Source organism: Neopelma chrysocephalum, unplaced genomic scaffold (genome assembly GCF_003984885.1).
Source record: "Neopelma chrysocephalum unplaced genomic scaffold, ASM398488v2 Primary Assembly neopelma1_97102, whole genome shotgun sequence".
Taxonomy (NCBI): Eukaryota; Metazoa; Chordata; class Aves; order Passeriformes; family Pipridae; genus Neopelma; species Neopelma chrysocephalum.
In genome coordinates, this window is record NW_020925744.1 from 3,155,436 (window position 1) to 3,175,763 (window position 20,328).

A 20,328-nucleotide genomic window follows, 5' to 3' on the forward strand; every position below is an offset into this window, starting at 1 on the left:
TCCCCTTCACGCCGGCCTCGCTATGCCCGGCAGCAGGAACTGGGCCGCAGGGCCCGCCCTGGGCCCGGGGCTCCGCCCGCCGAGCGAACCGGGCGGGGAGGGGGCGGTGCCGGGGCGGGGCAGGGCCCGGACGCTCCCTGTCCGAGCCGGGGGGCGGGGGCAGCACGTGCTGCGGGGAAAGTGGTGTGGTTTTAGGCAGGTGAGTTTTGGAGTGAGTTGAGAAAGGAAATTGTAAAGCTGTTGCTGGTGTTGGCAGAGTATCCGACTCGTTGATGCTGGCGGACCGTTCTAATTTTGACTTGCTTCAACTCTTACATTAAACACCCGTTTTAAACCACGGAGCCTTCCCCCAGGGGAACCAGGTAACTATGTTCAAGCTTGTGTTTCAAGTAATCTATGATTTCGAGGAAGTCAGTACAACATTATGAGAAGAGGACACAGCGCTTTCAGGTACAAAAGCTGTATTTCTGGGCTGTTATTTCTGCCTTCGTGGCAGTTCAGCCAGATCTAATATATACTGCCTACAGAGTTTATTCTGTGCTTAAGCAAAGTGAGACAGCTGCAACACAGACATGGCCTTGCTGCTTGCCAATGTGTGCTACAGCCTAGGAAAAATGAGTTGCCACCGTCACTGAAGATGCAGCTGAGCTGAGCAAGATGGAAATTATTCCTATTGGAGAAACTCTCAGTATCAGCTGCTCTCTTTCACACACAAGCACACTCACTCACAAACGAGACCCATGTGTGTCATCCCTCCCTCCTCGCCCTCAACCCCTCTGCAAAACCGTAAAAGTCACAGTGCTTTTTTCTTTTCATTTTGCCCATACAAATGAGAAGCCTTGATCTAGGTCTGGCTGTAAGATGGTGCTAGTGACAGTTACAGTGTAGGAAGGAAGTGAAGCAACTATTTCTGCAAACCATGTAATTGCCTAAAGCAATAATGGAAACAACCGCTACCTTTGTTGTAATTTTGATGTAAAATCTAAGACTGTGAAAGGACAGAAATAGCTATCAACTTTGATCAATTTTGTTCATCCATGGAATACACATAAATTTCAGTGTCCAGCTGAAGATCAAATAACCATATGTTTCACATTTAGCTAGAATGTTACATATGTGTATTGCCAAATTTATACAGCCATTTGGTAACAGGTCAAAGAACAGTCCACATTAAAAACGTTTTCTTGGTAAGAAAGCCAAATATTGAGCATGCTAGACTCCTGACTACTTTTTTTTTTTTGACTACTTTCTTTTTGATTTCTCTGTAGAAAGTTAGTTCATGCTTCTGTGAATGAAGTCTAGTGGATAGGCCTATGAAGCTATCAGGTTGGGGTTTTTTAAATGCCACTGATTTCCCTGCTGGTTTGAAAAAACCAGCAATTATGAGTGATGCTAGATTTTTTTTCTACAATGAGAATATGCTATAGTCCATAGGCAGTACTGGAACAGGAAGCAACAGTACTGTCCTAAAGTCAGTTTTTCCTGAAGTAAATTCCAGGATTGCTGACAAGCTGGTATGTAACTATTAGTTGAATTTTCTTTATTGAGATGTGTTTCATGCTGTTCAAAAGCAGCAAAGTTCTGATTTATCTTTTTCCTAGTTCAGATCTCATGATCAGTCTCAGATGTCTCACTGAACTATTTATTTTTCTAACTTCTTCCATGTCCTTATTACAGGTAAAGTTTCATTCAAAGTACATTCCCATGGAAACCATTTTAGTTCATTCAAAATAATTACTTTGAAAATCTGCATAGTGCTGGTGAAATCAGAAATGGTGGATATAAATTTTGCAATAAAATTAATCATAGCTATTGACCTGTGATGTTTCCAAAGTTACCATGGTATTCAAGAGCAGCTGAACGAATATTCCCTTGTGTCAAGAGTTATGTGCTGATTATCCTACTTTACCAGAACAGGATAACCTGGTTGCCGGAGCTGACAGTTAAAACATTAAATTGAACTATCAGAAACATATACTGCATATACTGCACATTCACAGTCTGGATGTTGCTGCCTGTCATATTTTCTAAGTATTTGTGTTTTATTTTATATTTTATTACTTGTTGAGGGAATTGGAATACCAATCAGAAAATACTATTTACACCAGACAGTATTCTCTTGAATCAAATGAATAAATCCTGCAAATGGTCTATATTCAGTCTCTTGTGTTTCAGTCTACCTTTTCTGAATTTGGAGTTGAATAATTTGGATGCTGTTTTGGGGTCAGCGATTAATGAAGCCATTAGAGTGACACATAAGATTATGGTATCCATGTGGATTTATCATTCCATACAAAGCACGAACATGACACTTTTTCCATGGAAAGTTGGAGCAAAAATTCAAATGGTAATAGTAACATCTACTCTGATATACAAATACTCTCTGGACTTGGAATAACAAGGGAAAATGACAAAAAATATGTCTGAGAAAACAGCCTTTTGACATATCCTGGATCTGAGTATTTCAGAAAATTTCGTAGATGACCAACTGTCATTTTTTCATCTCGTTGCAGTTGTCTTCTCTGTTAGCTAATGGGGTTGCAGAAGACTCCAGAGAAGTCCCTGTCAATCTTTCTACCTTGGTATTTCTGTTTGGTTGGTTAAAAGCGCTCTTAAAACATAGATGTACTACTTAAAACACTCTTGCTCCTATTCACTTACTCTTGCTGTATCTTGGCACCACAAGTTTATGCAACACCATATCTCAACTTGCAATGAAAAGAAGTGACAGGAAACTACAAAAGCTGCTGAACACTTCCCCCATCTCATTTCTTCAGGTTTATCTTTTTTGTTTTTAAATAACCTTGAAAGATTGAGCTATATATATGAATCTCTCTGTGGCCATGATTTGTAAAACTTTGTCTTAATACTGTTTCATTTATCTGCATTGTGCAAGAAGCTGCAATGTTGAGCTACCCTGATGAATACTCAGTAAGCTGACTTGGGTGTCAGAGGAGTAAAAAAGAAGCTAGGTCACCTAGGAAGCCCTTTTAGACATATGGCTATCACAGCTATAGCACTTCTAATACTCAGCCATCATTGCTTAAAACTACTTCTGGTGTCTCTGCTCCTGAATGCATTGTTAAACAGAAAGCACAGCCATTCTTAAGAAGTAACAGAATGCCACCAGCTCTCAGATACTCCATTTCTCTTACACACAGTCAGTAATGAACAGGAAGTTGTTTTAGTCTTCTAACTTGCCTGCAGGAAAGAAACTTTACATTGCCCTGTCCCAGAAACATCATGACATATTGTCTGCTTATCTAAATCTTGAAATTAAATGAAAATTAGAATAATAGAATATGCTGAGTTGGAATGGACCCACAAGGACCGCATCCAACTCCTGGCCCTGCAGAGGACAACCCCAAGAATCATATCATGTGCCTGAGAGCATTGTTCAAAAGCTTCTTGAACTCTTAAACAGTTTGGGCCTGTGACCATTTCCCTGGGGAGGCTGTTCCAGTGCCCAACCACCCTCTGGGTGAAGAACTTTTTCCTGTATCTAACCTAAGCCTCCCCTGACACAGCTTCATGCCGTTCCCTCAGGTCCTGTCACTGGTCCCCACAGAGAACTGTGGTGTCTGCCTCTCCTCTTCCCCTCACAAGGAAGTTGTATCCTGCAACGAGGTCTCCCCTCAGTCTCCTCTTCTCCAGGCTGAACCTGTCTGGACCTGTATAATACTACACTGTACAATGAGACAGGTCTGCATCAGCTACGTGGAGAAATTAGGGGTTGGGAGTTACAGCTAGAAATGCTCATGGAGGGTACAGTTTCTGAGTTCACCTGACTACAGAAATTGTATCTGCTATTTTGCTCGGGCTGCAGAAAGCCTGTCCTTTCTGCACAGTCAGAGTGATCCAGTTGATGTGTTCATGAATACACTTCTTTCTTCCAAGTCAGAAAAGAAGTTACAAACCTGATTCTAACTTTTCAGACTGGGATATGTGGGCATCATTGGAACAATTTTGGCTTAGCAAAGCTCATTAGGAAAGTATATGTGAAAGTCTGTCTCAGAGGGACTGTTAACGGTACACTCCAGATTGTGGTGCCTAGTGAATTTGCATAATCTTGGGAAATACTGAAATTCAAAACTATGTTCCTAAGAATTGCTCTTCTCCTCCATACTCTAAATAAAATGATAGAGCATTGTGTTGTATTTTAAATTCCTTAAATGCTCACAGAGTGACAGTGGCTCAGTGCCTCACAAATAATGTTGCCTTTAGAAAAAGTAACATCTCTGACTGGTTCAGCAAGATAGAACTCAATCACTTATGAAAGTATAACATAGAATAATTTCTGAATGGTAGCTGAAGATAGTACTATATGCAAACCTGGCAAAGCTTGTATTTTATTAGCTGAATTTTATTTTGACCTGCTTTTTAAAAGATATTCAGAATAGCACAATGTAATGTCAACTAAATTATCAAGAGTAAGTGTTCATTATAAAAATCATGTTTCTCCTGGTATATGCTATTTATACATTTGCTTCTTTGCTGAAGATTCACAGGCACCAACTCCTTTGAAGAAAGTACATTTTGGACATTATTTGTACGTACTTTGAAAACATTTATCTATAGCCTAAAGGAGAGCATTACTTTCTTTCTGTAAGTTAGAAATTTTAACGTTGTTATTCAAAAGAATTGTTGAGCATATTATTGAACTCAGAAGAGTGTTTTATTAATTTAGTGTGTTCCCACCATACACCAATCCTGCTTACTCAGGTTATTGAATATTGAACAGTCAATAAAGCTCCTTTGCTGTCAATTTAATTATATTTTTTCATTTTTAATATTTCTGTGTAATAATATAAGGCTCTTACTGCTGTTCAATCTATAATTAACAGAAAAAGGAAGAACTGACAATCTTTGGCGTCTGTCTAGCACTTCAGATTTCATACAGTAAATCCATTGATACAGTACTTTAAGTTTTATTCAGAAACTGAACAATAACATCATGTGTGTTGTAGAATATTACATGTAATCCGCCAGATGATTCATGTGGAAAAATGAAGAATGGGCTTCCTATAACTATTTCATTGAGAAGAACTAGATTTTGATCTTCCATGAGAATTTCTGCCACTGGGAAAAAATGTCAACAGTTCAGTTTGCCTTTAATAACGCCTTTATTATTTTTAATGGTTGATGGAATGTATTTCAATTCCTTATGAAGCATTCTGAGAACTAGTGATATGATTTTAATGATGAGTTTGCTATTCGTGTTGTAAAGAAGCCCGGGTAAGCTACTTTACCCCGAGGGCAGGCAAAGGAGGAACTGTTGAGTGTCAAGAAGGAGGAGGAAATTGCTATTGGACAGTATCAAGAGCACCTTCCTTGTATGCATTAATGCAGATCTGCCAGCCAGCATGGGAGCAAGCTGAATCAATGATCTACTACTCATTCCCTGCCACTTTCTGCTCACAAACGCTACTGGGAAGCAAGTGCTTCTGTTCACAAATGCTACTGGTTCATCAACTCTGCTCAGATCTCTACTGTGAACAGCCCACACAAGGAAGTAGGAGGGTAAGACCATTGAATTTCTCACTGATGTATGGCAATGAGGATCTTGTGCTGAGTAATTAGCAAATCTCAGTAGTTCAATTCTCTTAATTTCATGCATATTAATAGCACTATTTCCTACTGCATAATTTGCTATATCCTCATCTGAGTTTATATTTTGGGACTTTCACCCTTTCTCTGAAGGCGTATTCTTGTTGGTTCAGTCAGCACCAGTGGCTCTTGTATAATGGTTGCTGGATAATTTTTACCTAAAAGTTCAACTTCCAATTTCTGTCCAACTTTGCTGAGTTCCGTGGGAACATATGCAAAAGCTAGACTCTGCTGAGCACTATAACTGAAACATCCTGATGTGGTATTGCCAATAACCTGAAAGAAATCACAAACAATTATTTTAATTTTCAAGATGCAGTGAGATTTTCCTAAAAAAAAACCCCAACCAACAAGCCAAACAACTACACATCTGTCAGAGACTGGATTCACTCCTCACTGGATTGTTTGATTGATGGGTTGAATAAACCATGTTGTCTGTTTGTGGTGGGAGATGTGAAGGCCTAGGCTCAGGCCGGGAGCCAACATGGCCACGTCCATGCAGAGCACATGGCAGGAAAAGCCATGTGGCTGGGCTGCCGCCTGGTGGCCTGCCCACACCACACACCCTGGAGCCTCTAATTGGCTGTGGCACCCCTCGCTTTGGCTGGGGAGACAGTGAGTGGCAGTGAGCCAAGGTCCCACCAGGGGGGAGTGGCCACAATAGCCAGAATCTATAAATAGACATGCACAGGGTCTCTATCTCCCCCTTGGCCTCTGCCCTCCTGACCTGTCAACATGTGACCTCCAAAGTGGTAAATATGTCTCTCTCGTCTCTCTCTTTATTCTTTCTTCTCTTAATCTCTCTTCCTTTACTCCTGTGGGCAACTTGTCTGTATTTCGCTTAAGTTATGGTATTTCACTTAAGTTTGTATTTGCTGGGTGTAACAAAGGTTTCCTTACTATAGCAATGCTTGCTAGTTTCAGTAATCTGTTGTAATGCTTTTGTGAAGTCTCATGTTATTTCTGTTAAACCCTTTTTGCCAAAACCCCTATTTTCTCACCAAATTAAAATCTCTTAGAGAAAAATGTGTAGTTTTTCTCCAGACATGAACTCAAGGTACCAGAGAATCAAAAGATTTTGCAAGAGTTTGTGTAGGCAAAATCTCTTGATGCCTGAAATAAAAGTTTAACACCTGGAAAAGTGCAGAGCTTCTAAACCGGGTTGTAACAACATCTCGCATTTTGGTTTATACACTTCAGACATTAAGCAAGTTTCAAGTGTGTCATGCAGTTTAGAATAGTCTCAACTGAGAGTAATATCACCTGAAACTGGGAAGTTTTTGCTCCTTGACAAAATAGTCTATTCCTGCTGCATTTAGTTAAGTTTTCACTGGAACATACAGTATACACATGCATATGTTTATTATCTACAACACTTTAACTGCCAGTGAGTGTTTCAACACATAATATATGCTGAAATGTGGAGGCCTGAACTTTGCCGTTGTTTCATTTCTTTTAAGTGAACAGCAAAAGTGTTGTTAGGAGAATAGTGAAATTGCTAAAGAAGAAAACGGATGACAATCCTTTAGTCTGTTCCAACCCTAGTTTCTGTGACTCTTGGTAACATTTCACATTTTCTCTGTAGATACTTCATTACCCTTTGCTTCCTGGATGAAGATTAGAAAGTGTTTATCATAGTTTCAAATTGATCTGTGCTGGTAAAATAGAAATAATGCATTTACACTTGAAACACAAAGTTAGATTCTGCTTTTGCAGAATTAATATTGATTTCTTGTAACATACAGAATCTATATTCCTTGCCTTGCCATTGTGCCACACACTTTCATTTCCCTCTGGATCAACATTATCTGTTTCCAGGGTGAGATATACCAGTCGTCGTTTGAGCCCTTTTTCTTTAATCTGCTTCAGTGCTTGCTTTCCTATAAAGTCTGCTGGCTGAAAAAAATAGAAGATAATGATGATATATGTTTATTTGGGTTCTGCAAAAAGTTTAGAATTATAAACGTTTAAATTTATCTTAATTTCTTTTCCTGTCACTTGAGTATTTTGTATGAAATATAGATGAAATCAAATCTTTGACAGATAGTATCTTGGTATTTTTATATTGGTCTACTCTGGCCTCCAATCGGGAGGTCTGGAGACACACCATCTATAACGCTGCTGATGCCTTTGAGAAAGCACGCAGGATCACCCCGGAGGAGAAAAGACAATGCAGAAAGAATCGTGTCTTGCAGAATATACCACCTAAGGAGTCTTTCTGCTGTGCCTTTTGCAGCCGGACGTGCCTATCTCGTATTGGCCTTTTTAGCCACCAGCGCGCTTGTAACAAACGTGGGTAGAGCCCTTCCCAAATCTTCATTTGCGAAGCCTAGCCATGATGATTTTTATATTGGTACACTGTATGTTGGTAATTTTATTCACTTTATTTTTTTTCCTGGATCTCAGTACTTTAATATCAATAATTCCAACATAGTAGAAATACACATGCAGTGAGATGTGTAACAAGACTATCTGCCCAGTTAAGGTTATAAGACAGAAAACTGCACATCATTTCAGTTTCTATGAACAAAAAGGGAATTCCAGTACCCAGATCCTAAAGTTTGGGCCTTCCTCTGTGAACACACTTCCTTTTGATGCTGTATCAACCATGACAGTAACTTGTCAGTATTTCACTTTGGTGTCTCTGCCAAGCTGCACAACAGGCAGTTTACTCCATATTCTTGTTTTAAGGTAAGTATGTTTTTTTCCCATATCTCCCATTTTAGGGGATAATGCTGTGTGTTAGGTAAAGAGTAATATTATTGTTTGGAGTTCCCTTGCTTAGAAAGGTACAAGCAGATTTCATATTTCTGGAAGCAGACTACATAAATGCATGACAAGCATAGAAGCAGTCATCAGCAAGTCTCCGAATCCTCAAGGGTATACAGGACAGTATTTACTGTATGTGATCATGTTGAGCTGATTCCACTAGCCTGATTATATCACAGAATCACAGAGTCATTTAGGTTGGAAAAAACCTCTAGGATCATTGAGTCCAATCTTTGAGCAATCACCACCTTGTCAACTAGACCAAGTCATTTCTTGAACACCTCCAGGGATGCTGACTCCACCACCTCCCTGGGCAGTCACTTCCAATGCTTTACAATGCTTTCTGTGAAGAAATTTTTTCCTGATGTCCAATCTAAACCACATCTGGTACAGCTCAATGCCATTTCCTCTCATCCTGTCACTAGTTGCCTGGGGGAAGAGGCTGACCCACACCTGGATACAACCTCTTTTCATGTAGTTATAGAGCGATAATGTCTCCCCTGAGACTCCTTTTGTCCAGGCTAAACAACCCCAGCTCCCTCAGCCATTTCTCACAGGACTTGTGCTCCAGACCCTTCACCAGCTCCATTGCCCTCCTCTGGACACACTCCAGCACCTCAATGTCTTTCTTGTAGCGAGGGGCCCAGAACTGAACACCTCATTCAAGATACATCCTCAGCAGTGCTGAGTACAGGGGAACGATCACTTCCCTAGTCCTGATGGTCACACTATAGCTGCTACAGGCCAGGATGACACTGGCCTTCTTGGCCACTTGGACACACTGCTGGCTCGTGTTCAGTCACTGTCACTGTTGATCATCACCCCCGTGTTCTTTTCCACTGGGCCACTTTCCAGCCACTCTTTCCCCAGCCTATAGCACTGCCTGGGGTCATTGTGACCCAAGTGCAGGACCTGGCACTTGGTCTTACTGAACTTCGTACCACTGGCCTTCATACCACAGCTCATCAATCCAGCCTATCCAGATCCCTCTGCAGAACTTTCCTCCCTTCAGCAGACCAACACTCCCACACAACTTAGTGTCATCCATAAACTAACTGAGGGTACACTCAATCCACTCATTCAGATCATCAATAAAGATATTAGGTAGTATCGTGGCCAGGTTCACAGCTATGAGCTTATTTTGCCAACCAATAGCTGTGAACCTGATACCTCACATTTAAAGCTGAAGACTTAAATGTAACTTAAATGGAACCCAGACAATTTAGTTGGCTAGGTAGAGAATAAATTGGAAAAAGGAGCCACAGAAAAAAAGCGCTATTATAAACACTTGGTCCTGGACAAAGTTCTTTGAGAACCAAGGGAAAGCCCATTTCAAAGATGCTGAGAATTAGGACAGAGTATAAAATAGTAATCAAGCTGGATATCATTATTTCTAATAACTGTACAGTACATCTTAGGAACAGTGCCTTGCCAGTTCTACCTATTCATTTTTTAAGATACAGATCAGGCAAAACAAAATAATTGTATTCAGCTAAACTGCCAGATACATACCGGTCATAGGCAAGAAACATAATAGCAGTTACAAAGTCCTCTAGCTTTCCAGCCTTTGCTGAAGAGATGACTAGCAGTGAAAGCTATTTTAAGGCAGTTGATCTTAGGTCTGAAGCAGGAATTATATTCATTGGATAAGTGCCTTAGAGAAAAGAAATTAAATATTGTTGAAGACTTCAAAAATACTATTTCTGGTAATGTTCTTTAGAGATAATTCTGTAGAGAAGTGTTGCACTGTCTTACCATCTTACTGAATTACAAGCAACACATATTATACTTGAAATACATTATTATACAGTGAGTTCATGTGTTCTTGCAGTTCTTCATGTTCACATACGTCTCGTGTGCAGGCTTACAAGAAATTATTAAAGGAATGAAGAGTTTTTGCACTATTAAAGGTTAGGCTCTGTAAGTGGTTGTGAAAAACAGCTTATGAACCAGTTAAGGACGAGTTAGTCTGGAAATTGAGGTGAACCAACTGAAGATAAAGCAGATACTGTGCACAAGGACCACAGATGGCACTCTTTGGGGAAAGACAGCATGAAATATAGCTCAGGTCAGAAAAGACTGTGAGGATTCATTTTAGAATATAACTGTCAAGAGGCTTCTGGAAAATATAAAGCTAATATCTCAGACCAGACAATATTCAGCAATTGTAGTTCCCTCTCACTTTTCTACTACTTGTAGCCTGAGGTGCATTTTGACAATGGAATTCAGGTAGTCACTGAGTAGAGTTGGAGGAGATGACATGCAATTAGTGATAAGCAGACAGGGAAAGGAGCAAGAAACAGTGGAGAAGGTTTTGTGTTGGTATTAAAAAAAAAAAGAAAGGAAAAGCTGGTAGAGTAGGCCAAAGAAAATGTAAGAAATTCTGGATACAGAAAAATCACAGAATTACAGAATATGCTGTGTTGGATGGGACCCACAAGAATCATCAAGTCCAACCTTAGCCCTGCACCGGACCATGTTCAAGAATTGCACCATGTGCCTGAGAGTATCAACCAAATGGTTCTTCAACTCTGTCAGGCTTGGTGCTGTGACCACTTCCCTGGGGAACCTTTTCCAGTACCCAGCTACCCTCTGGGTGAAGAACCCTTTTCTATTATCCAACCTAAATCTCCACTGACACAACTTCAAGCCATTCCCATGGATCACTACAGAGAAGAGATCAGTGCCTGCCCCTCCTCTTCCACTCAAAAGGAAGTCGTAGCTGCAATGATGTCTCCCCTCAGTCTCCTCTTCTCTAGGCTGAACACACCAAGTGACCTCAGCTGTTCCTCATATGGTTTTCCCTCAAGGAAAACCCTTCACCATCTTCGTTGCCCTCCTTTGGACACTCTCTAACAGCTTAATATCTTTCTTATATTGTGGTGCCCAGAAGTGCACACAATATTCAAGGTGAGGCTGCATCAGCACAGAGCAGAGCGGGAAATCTGGAAAGAAGCTTGGAATGCAGAACAAAGAAACTGCCCCAGTAAATAAAGAGGGCTGAGGCAAAGAAACACTGCCTCAGTAGTTTCTCCTAGTGGAAACAAACATGAGTTATGAGCTAAGCACTCGGATCCTGGCCTGTAAGAGCACACTACTGCAGAGTTCCAAAGAGTTTCCATCATCTACTGCATTTTGTTCCCAAATCGCAGTGGGCTGTTGCTGCAGAGAGCGTGACCAGGAGATGGCAGTCTTGGATACAGCAACGCAAGCACAAATGAGCCGACTGCGGACTTTAAGCTCTTAATAAATGTTATCACTATTGGATTCACAAGGAAAACCCTTATGAAAGAGTTCCATGAACAACTTAAACTGGCATGGATGTTTTTCTCTGTAACATCAAGTTTTATCGGAACTTCTGGTCCATTAAGCTCAGGACAAAAATAAGTTGGTTTAAGCATTCAGAGGTGAATACGCTACGTTTTTGAGCACTCCAAAACCTAAGCAAGTGAAAATGTGCAGAACAATATTCTCAGACATGGAGCAAAAAGAAATGCAACTTTTTCTTCGTTAAAGTTATTCTGTGAACTTCCTGGCGCAGAGACTGACATTAGGACTTTATTCAATATTTAGTAGCAGAGTGCTTATTCATGAGATGAGGCTATCTAACTTACTAAATTCAATTAAACAACCAAAAGAAAGGAACAGGTATTAAAAGAAATCTCATCACTAAAATGGACAGATTTTTGTTGTGAAGTTGTGAAGACATTATATACTCTAAATTAGAAATTAATCTCGTTACTGTCCCTCCACTTTGGTTTAATTGCAGCCCATCCTGCTCATCTGTGCAAGGAAGCAACTAACACCAAATTAGAGAAAAAGAGATTATTAAGCAGAGTCTAGAGGAAACCACCTAGAACAATGCCATCTCCTCAGCCTTACTGACAAAATGAAAGTTGCCACAGAAATCCTGAGGAAATGGGTTTACTTATTGCCATGTTATAATTGAAAAAAAGTCAGCTTAAGCTTTTAAGAGTTTCTCCTATTATTAATAAAAAAAAAATTACTAGTCCATGTGTACCTGAAGATGATGCATACACTAAACTTTCTAAACACAGAGAACATCAGGAATTTATTAGGAAATTATATCTCTTGATATATATTCCCAGATATTTGAATGCCCTCTTGTGGAAATTAAAATTCCTTTTGATCATATTACCTTCACTGGCATCTGGTTCTTCATTTGTTTTAATCTGTTTAGAAACTATTTTCATTTTCCATGACATACCACTCAAGATTCACTTATGCTGAAGTCTTTTTTTCTTTTGTGAGCTATTTCAGCTCCTTGTTGCACGGTAAGAAGCAATTAACAGAGATCAGCACTTTCCCCACTTGGGGGCACATGCTTTCCTCACAAAGATTATTGCTGGTGAGGAACCCAACACACCAAAATGTCAAAAAGAAGTATTTAAGTATCTGTTGTAGTTTTTATCTCGTTTGCCCTTTTCGGGGGGAAAGTTTCCTTAACCATAGGAACAGGTGAAAAAAGAGTATTGCTTGTCTTCAGTCACAGTGGCCTGTAAAGAATGCTGAGGTCTACGCTATGCTAAATGTACAACAAAACCAGAGGCATGGAACTGGGATTCAAACTGCCAAGGAGCAGAGTAAATAATCTTACACTGCATTTCATACTACAAGTGCTTCCAATATCTGAATAAGCTCAGGTACCTCCGAAGTGTCAACATACAGTCACAACTGCCCTCATTTGAGTCAATAAAAAAAATTGATTATTTCCTTTTTCACATTAGTTCAGCAAAACTGGCAAATGTTTTAAGCTGACACTCTGCATCTCTGCTGGAGATTCACTCCATGTCCATTTGCCTACAGTGTGAGTATCCACTCCAAAGAACTGCTCCAACCCTGCAGAGAAGTGCGCAGAGCAATTAGAGAATCAAGTGCTTCATGCGCATTAGTGCCTTCATATGTTTTGCACAGGCATCTTGGCAAGCAATGGCTTTCCCTGTTTATGGCTGCTTTCCTACTTACACTAAAGGGGGGAAAAAAAAGAAAACAAACATGTATCAAAAGGAAGTGGAAAGAAAAATGGGTAATAGTAATATTACTTCTTTATTGCATATCCCTGCAATCCTGCTAATCTCTCCTCAAGATGAGAAAATCCTTTTGCAAATACAGCATAATCTTAAGATTCTGTATTTCCCTAGCATGTGTCACTTATTCTGATTAGGGCAAAATTATACTAACCAATGTAAACAGCTGTAACTCCACTGCATTTAGAACTGCCACTGCCACTCCTGGGAGCACCTTTCCTCAATCCTACACAGGTTGAAGAACTTTAACCTTTATAGACAGGTTCAACAGTTGGGGAGGAAAATCACTTTCCTGGGCTTGTTGCTGTTAATCGTTGGTGAAATTGTCTCATAAAAGCATTGTTTTAGGTTTAACACACCTCCATAATTCTTTCCTATGCAAGGTTTAACATTTGCTTTTTATTTGGAGATGTAACTTAAAGTTCTGCATTCTTTCTATCAGTTCTACAGTGCCCCCACATAACATGGCAAAAATATCAAGGATGATTTATTATCTGATTTATTACCATTTCAGGTATAAAGGGAGCATAAATAAGAACAGTTTGTCCCTGTACCACATTACATCATTGTAAAGATGAAATGTTTCACATTTTTTCTTCTTGATCTCCCTTACAAAAAAAGGTTGGCACTTCATTTTACAGATAAAAAATGGAGGAAAAATATTAAGCCAAAAATAGCCCCTTATTTAGCGCACCTCACTTGAAATCTCTAGGACCAGGTTTTTCACATTAGAAACTTCACTTCCATTGTGCAGGCAACTACTGTTTGAGTTGATGGACTAATTGATAGCAGCAGATGGCTTTAGATCTGCACAGGACATGATTTCACTAAGTTTCATGGAAAGGTCCTCTATTTGACAGAGTTTGGACTTTTCTTTTGGGATTCAATTTGGACCAGGAAAGAGAATTACAAGCAATTTCTGTATCTATTAGACTAGAAAAGAATTTGAATTGCCAAAATATTAATACAAGAAAGTGAGATTGCTGATAAAAGGAGATAGAATAACATCTTTTTTAATGCACATTTAAATGCAACTAGCTCCATTCTCTAAACTTCAAATCAGGTGGGAAAAAGTTATGAGCAGAGGACCTCTTCAGAAGTTCTATGAACAACTAATTATTTTTTTAACCAAAATATTATTTTATATTATATTTAACTTATTATTGTCAGTTGTCAACCAGCATTTCTAAAAAATATATTTGTTTTTCCATAATTGTTGTACTAGAGTGGTAGCCAGGGAAAAAGATCCTAGAGACATCTGCTTTAACAAGAATAAGCAGGCAAAACATTTTCAAAATATGAACAGGTTTGTTCAACTTGTGTATATATACTATATGTTTACAAAAGTATATGACTAAAGTTTCTCTCTGAAAATAAATCACAAAGAATTATTTTTCATGTCAAAAACATTTAGTATTTGCAACTTTCTGATCTATTGTATAATTCTGTTGGCAAAAAACATGGGAAAATTTTTTTAAACAAGTTGGTACTTATAAAGTAATTATCCTTATAATTATAGTTGCACAGTTCAGTTTCTAAACCTGTTTTGTTTTCCAGATAATGACATTTTTGATGTTCAAACACTTAAAGGAATAACCCTGGACATAATAGAACACATTGAAAATAATAAGACATACCTTGTTTAGCTTTACAAAATATTCCAGTCCAGCTTCCAAGGGATTAGTGTCACAGTTCATCTGTTAAAAGATATAAATTCACGATCCAGCAATGAGGGTCCATCATAGCTTTTGGGTTGGGGGGCTTATTTATTCTTTCTGTGCATACTTATATCTACTCTTGTGTCAATGTCTTCCATATTGCATACGTACAACTTCCATTTGATTACACTGAAAGCTTCCAATATGTGATTTAAACAATGTATCTACTATCGTGCCTAATATAACATATAGATATGTAAATCAGTCATCTAATTTCAATATGCAAAGTAAACACACTTCAGTAAGAAACAGGATTTTTCATCAAAGGAGACTGGAACCTGCAGAAGACTGAATAACTGAGGTATGCACACCTTTTACAACACAGCAGAATGTCTTAGCTGCAGAGGAAAATAAAACACAGCCAATTTCATTCACCACCTTCCCCTTCGGTGCAGGGGGAATAATTTGTTCGGCAGCATTTGAAGAAAGAATGAAAATAATTATCACAGGGCAAACAGAAAGGACCCCTACATGCCCACCATTTCACCTTCTTGAGCTCTTTCATTTCAAAAGGAATTAGGAAAACTTTCAGGTAAGCAGAAATTATACTGATCTTCCCCAAATTCTCTAGACCCCCTGAATAGTTCTTTATTGTGAGTGAGCAAATTCTGCAGAAACAAGCTAATGGGAAATGAAAAAGTTCCAAAGACATTATGAAGCAAGAATAATTGGCCTCTCAGGACACAGTTATTACAGAAATAAAATGTTTTCAGAATCTGTCAGCCAAACCTTTGATTTTAAAACATCAGAGCTCAGCAAAACCCTCATAATTTTGTTATACACAAGAGGGAAAACCATACATGAATAGAAATAAGTGTTTCTTTGCCAGCATTGCAATGGAGTACACTAGTTATTTTTATTTAGAAATCACCAGTCAGAATTATAGTAGCTTTTCCTGCTCAAAGTAGATTTTTTTTTCATGCAAAATGGAGAAACTGGTACAAATACTAGCTATGCTAACTCTGACTAAAAGCTGGACAGTCATAACTAAATAAAAATAAATAAAAAAAACCCAACAAACATACTGCCCCCCCTCCTCCTCACCAAAAACCTCAGAAGGAATAATAAAGATTTTCTGACCTCTGCCCCCCAGGCTCGGAAACCCTTTTCCAGCCTTAAAGCATTCAGAGCATATGTTCCAAAGTCATCAATTCCCTCTTTCTGGCCAGCTTCCATGATTGCACTGTAAAGAGCTACAGAATCTTCTTTTCTGTGATACAGCTCCCAGCCCAATTCACCTGTTATACAAAAAAGATTAATGGTTTCATCAACTCAATAAAATGATCCTAATAAATACACTCCTGTTCTTGGTCAAAAGTGGGGGTCAATGCTGTAAAGTGCTAATTCACACTCTAGGGTCAATTCTCCTATCATATAGCACATCTCATTCCCTGCAAGAACCACCAGAGGATTTGTGCCCTCTGTATTAAGCAGAGGGCTTACTTAAATTAGAATAATTTCTATTATTCTAATTTAAACTGTTAACTGAAAACTGTGGGTAAGGAAAAATCAGAATAACTGATAAGGAAAGGTCATGTAATGAAACTACAATGATAAATTAAGTTTAAGGGCATTAAAACCAGATGATGACTTGGCGAGTGAATAGCAAATGTAACTGAGTGTAAATAAGAATCAGTGCATTGTATCATATTTAGCACAATGGAAAGAGAATATGAATTACAAGGACTTCAGCTGTTTCAGAATGCTCTGAATTCAATCTATTACACTAGAGATGGATGTAAAAAGAAATTAAAAAAAATAACTGAAAAAAACCAAAAATTAATCACTACAGCATTACATTTTCAAAGCACGTGACAAACACTAATATATGGTAATCCAAAACCAATTCTTGACGTTGGGTTTGCAGCAAATACCACAGAGGTTATCAGAACTGGCCTTTTGTTCTGCAAAATAAATATTTACACTATAGGGTATTTCTAGAAAAAAAGGTCTTGGAAAAACTCAGCACAGACCCTGACCATATCACATTTGGAAATCAATGTACTGTAATTCCTCCCACATTTATATGTAAAATATAATGAACCTACTTCTTAAGAATACATGATGAGACTTATTTTTTAATATAATTTTAGTGACATTTATTATTTTATGAATTGTCTTTTTCCTTAAGTGCATGTTTTTTCTATTGCTTACCTGTGTATGATATCCTAATAGCAATAAGAGCAATATTGGAAAGTTTCAGATGTTTACACTGAAGAAATTTAAAGGAACCATGACTCAGATCCTCATTTGTCAACTTCTGGAGGACCTGTCGTGCATACGGACCAGCTACACCAAGTACCCCCATCTCATCTGTCAAGTTTTCTATTTCAACTTTGTATCCACCTGTTGTTACTTTCTCTTCTATCCATCTGCACATAAAACACAACACTGATGTTACACTTCTTATGAAAAATAACTGATTTAGATAAGATTTTAGTAACTTTTTTTAGTGTTCATCTCCCCAGCAGCTCCCAGTGCCACACTGTCTCATAACCAACAAAACTATGTGCTACATTAGATAGTCAAATCCATCATTGATGTTAAACACTGTTTTCTCATGAAACACTGGTACAGCAACACAAGCATCTGAGATATAGCCAGGAAAGAAGAGAATTTAAATGGGTGGAACAGTATATTCAAGACAAGAGAAAGAAATGATCTCATATAATGCCAACAGATTTGGCTTTGGATCCAGAATGTGTTAATAAAAAGTGAACCTACAAAAAGAGTAAGCAATAAACACAATAAACGTAAGAAATCTTCAAATAAATTTCTGTGACAACAGAAATGTACAAGAAGGCGTGTTCCGTTCTGAATGTAGTAGTTAAAGTATTGGCAGGAAGTTCAGTTTGGATTTAATAAAAAACAACAACTGAAAATTGTCTTTCAGGAAGCTCAGAAAATAAATAAAATTAGTATATTTAAAAATCTTATTAAGCACTAGATTGTTCTGCAGTGTTGCCAGATCTCAGGCATAGGGGAGTACCAAACAGGACTTCAGAAGTCTGTAGAATTAAATACATTAGATCTGACTCTGCTGTTTGGTTCCTGAATGTGCCAGTGATCCTACTGATTCCTCTGGGACTGTTATTAAACAGTACTCAAAAGTATTCTTTTGAATTAATGTACTAAATGGTATTCAAAAATACTTTGTATGTTAGGGTAGCAAGTTTCAGTTTTTTAGGCATTGATTAATTTTGATTAACTGGTTTGCCAGCAACCTCCACTAAGAACAGCACTAGAAATGTCAATTTCAATGCTCATCTATGAAAACTAATTTATTAAGTCATCCTGCAACTGCTTCTACTTCCTTTCTTTTTGTTGTTTCAGTTTGTGACCCCAAAGCCCGAGGCAGAAGACATTACCACAATCACGAAGACTACACTACCTATCTCTATGGGCCAGGTCAGTGCCTCTGGGGTTATCCATGTTTAAAGCCAATTTTTTTTTTTTTTTTGCGTAAGAGAACACACTAGAAAGGAACAACTGTGCTATGTTACATCATACAATGCCAAACACAAGGTTCAACAACAAAACAATAACTACCTCCGATAACGTATATTACATAACTGTCAGTAAGTTCTCCATCTTTTTACATCAGCAATAATCCACTAACCAACTGCTTATACTTCAGGATTTAGGTCAACCAAGTTTCTAAGAAACTAAGGTCAATAAAGAGTATAGCTCTCATGAACTTTGTGAAAAGCTTGTTAAGTACTTATTAAGAGTTTGGAACTTAGTAAAAATGTTTCTATATTAATATGACTGTATAGCACTATGTACTTACTGCATAAAAAATGAACTAACCTCAGATCATGGAGTTCTGACCCTGACCCAGTTACGAGCATGAATTCTCCAGGACACAGTTGAGAAACAGTTAGCTCAGCATAAACTTTCCCTCTTGGCGTTAACATATGGCTTATATTTGTGGAACCCATCTACAGAGTAAAATTTGCAATTATTAAGAATGCAATATAAAACCTTTCAATTCTTAAACATCATTAAATATATGGTTATATGTCTTCATCTGAAAAAACAACTTTTTTCATGTTTGCTCTGCTGTGCCATAAGAGGAGTGGAGAGATACACAACTGGCCAAGCTTAAGCTATGCAGTGGAAACTACACATTTTTGTAAAAACAGAAATTTTTAAAATAAGACAAATCAAGACCTTTATAAATACTTGTTAATTATGCATTACATAAAGCATTCTTAAGCTACATTTGTTTTAAGAATGCATTTTAAATGCATTTTAAATTCAGTCAACTTTAGTTTGTTCTCTCATCATTTGAATAAAAAATTCTACCTGTTATTGATATAATTTTTTTTCAATCATGTGAATAAGGCTTTCAGATCCCAAAAGAATAACATATGCTTTGCCCTTTACTTTAAAGAAAGAAATACTGAGTTGGGTTATGCTTTTGTGGCCCTGATTTATGTATGCTTTTACATTATTTGTAGTTGCTGACTATGAATCTGCATCTCTGTACATTTGAATCAGATTCTGTTTAGAAGCTTGATTTCTAGAGGCAAAATTTCAAATAACAGTTACTTAGCTGTGCCCACAAAACACATAATGTTCATACATATATCATGCATATAAATAGAAATATGAATATGCTGTAGCTGTTGTGCTGGTCTGGTTCCAGAGGCAGAATTTAATCTCTCTTATTTCATTCTGCTTTCACAGAAACTTGTCAGCCACCTAGTCAGTGCCTAGATTCCATACAATGAACGGAGAAAGGAAAAATATTGCAGATATTAAGATTCTTTTGCAAGGTCACATTACATTAATATAGTTACTGACATATATCAGGCATTTAGTTGAATTTTCAGGACTTGATGCTACTCACACCCAACCTGGGTGTGATACAAGTATATCTCCAGTAACTCCACTGGATTATTTAATGATGCAGACAAGCATGAAAGGTACCAAAAATCAGCAGCTTAAAAAAAAATAACCAATGTTGTGAATGTTGGATTTTTAAGTCGACTCATAAACTGTACCTTCTGCTTTGCCATCTAGTTTTCTTTTTCCTCTTAGCAGTGCTGATTAAACTTCATAGAAAGCACTTGATTTGTTCTCATAATTTCCTCTTTAATCTTGATTTCCCTCCACCATATAAATATATTCAGCAAGTGTTATCAATGCGCACTGATAACACAGTTACCCTACCTCTACCC

General features: G+C 38.1%; 1 protein-coding gene across 1 annotated transcript in view; it reads right to left on the reverse strand.

The window, feature by feature from the left end:
• Positions 1-4,659: 4,659 nt before the first annotated feature.
• The window catches only part of DMGDH (dimethylglycine dehydrogenase), a 39,151-nt gene continuing 23,482 nt past the window's right edge, over positions 4,660-20,328 (reverse strand). Inside the window, exons 11-16 of the mRNA XM_027671354.1 lie at positions 18,953-19,083; positions 17,297-17,514; positions 16,223-16,380; positions 15,062-15,121; positions 7,369-7,503; positions 4,660-5,883 (exon numbers count right to left, since the gene is read on the reverse strand). Coding sequence (XP_027527155.1) covers positions 5,668-5,883; positions 7,369-7,503; positions 15,062-15,121; positions 16,223-16,380; positions 17,297-17,514; positions 18,953-19,083 — 918 coding nt within the window. The 3' untranslated portion in view covers positions 4,660-5,667. The remainder of the gene's footprint in view (positions 5,884-7,368; positions 7,504-15,061; positions 15,122-16,222; positions 16,381-17,296; positions 17,515-18,952; positions 19,084-20,328) is intronic.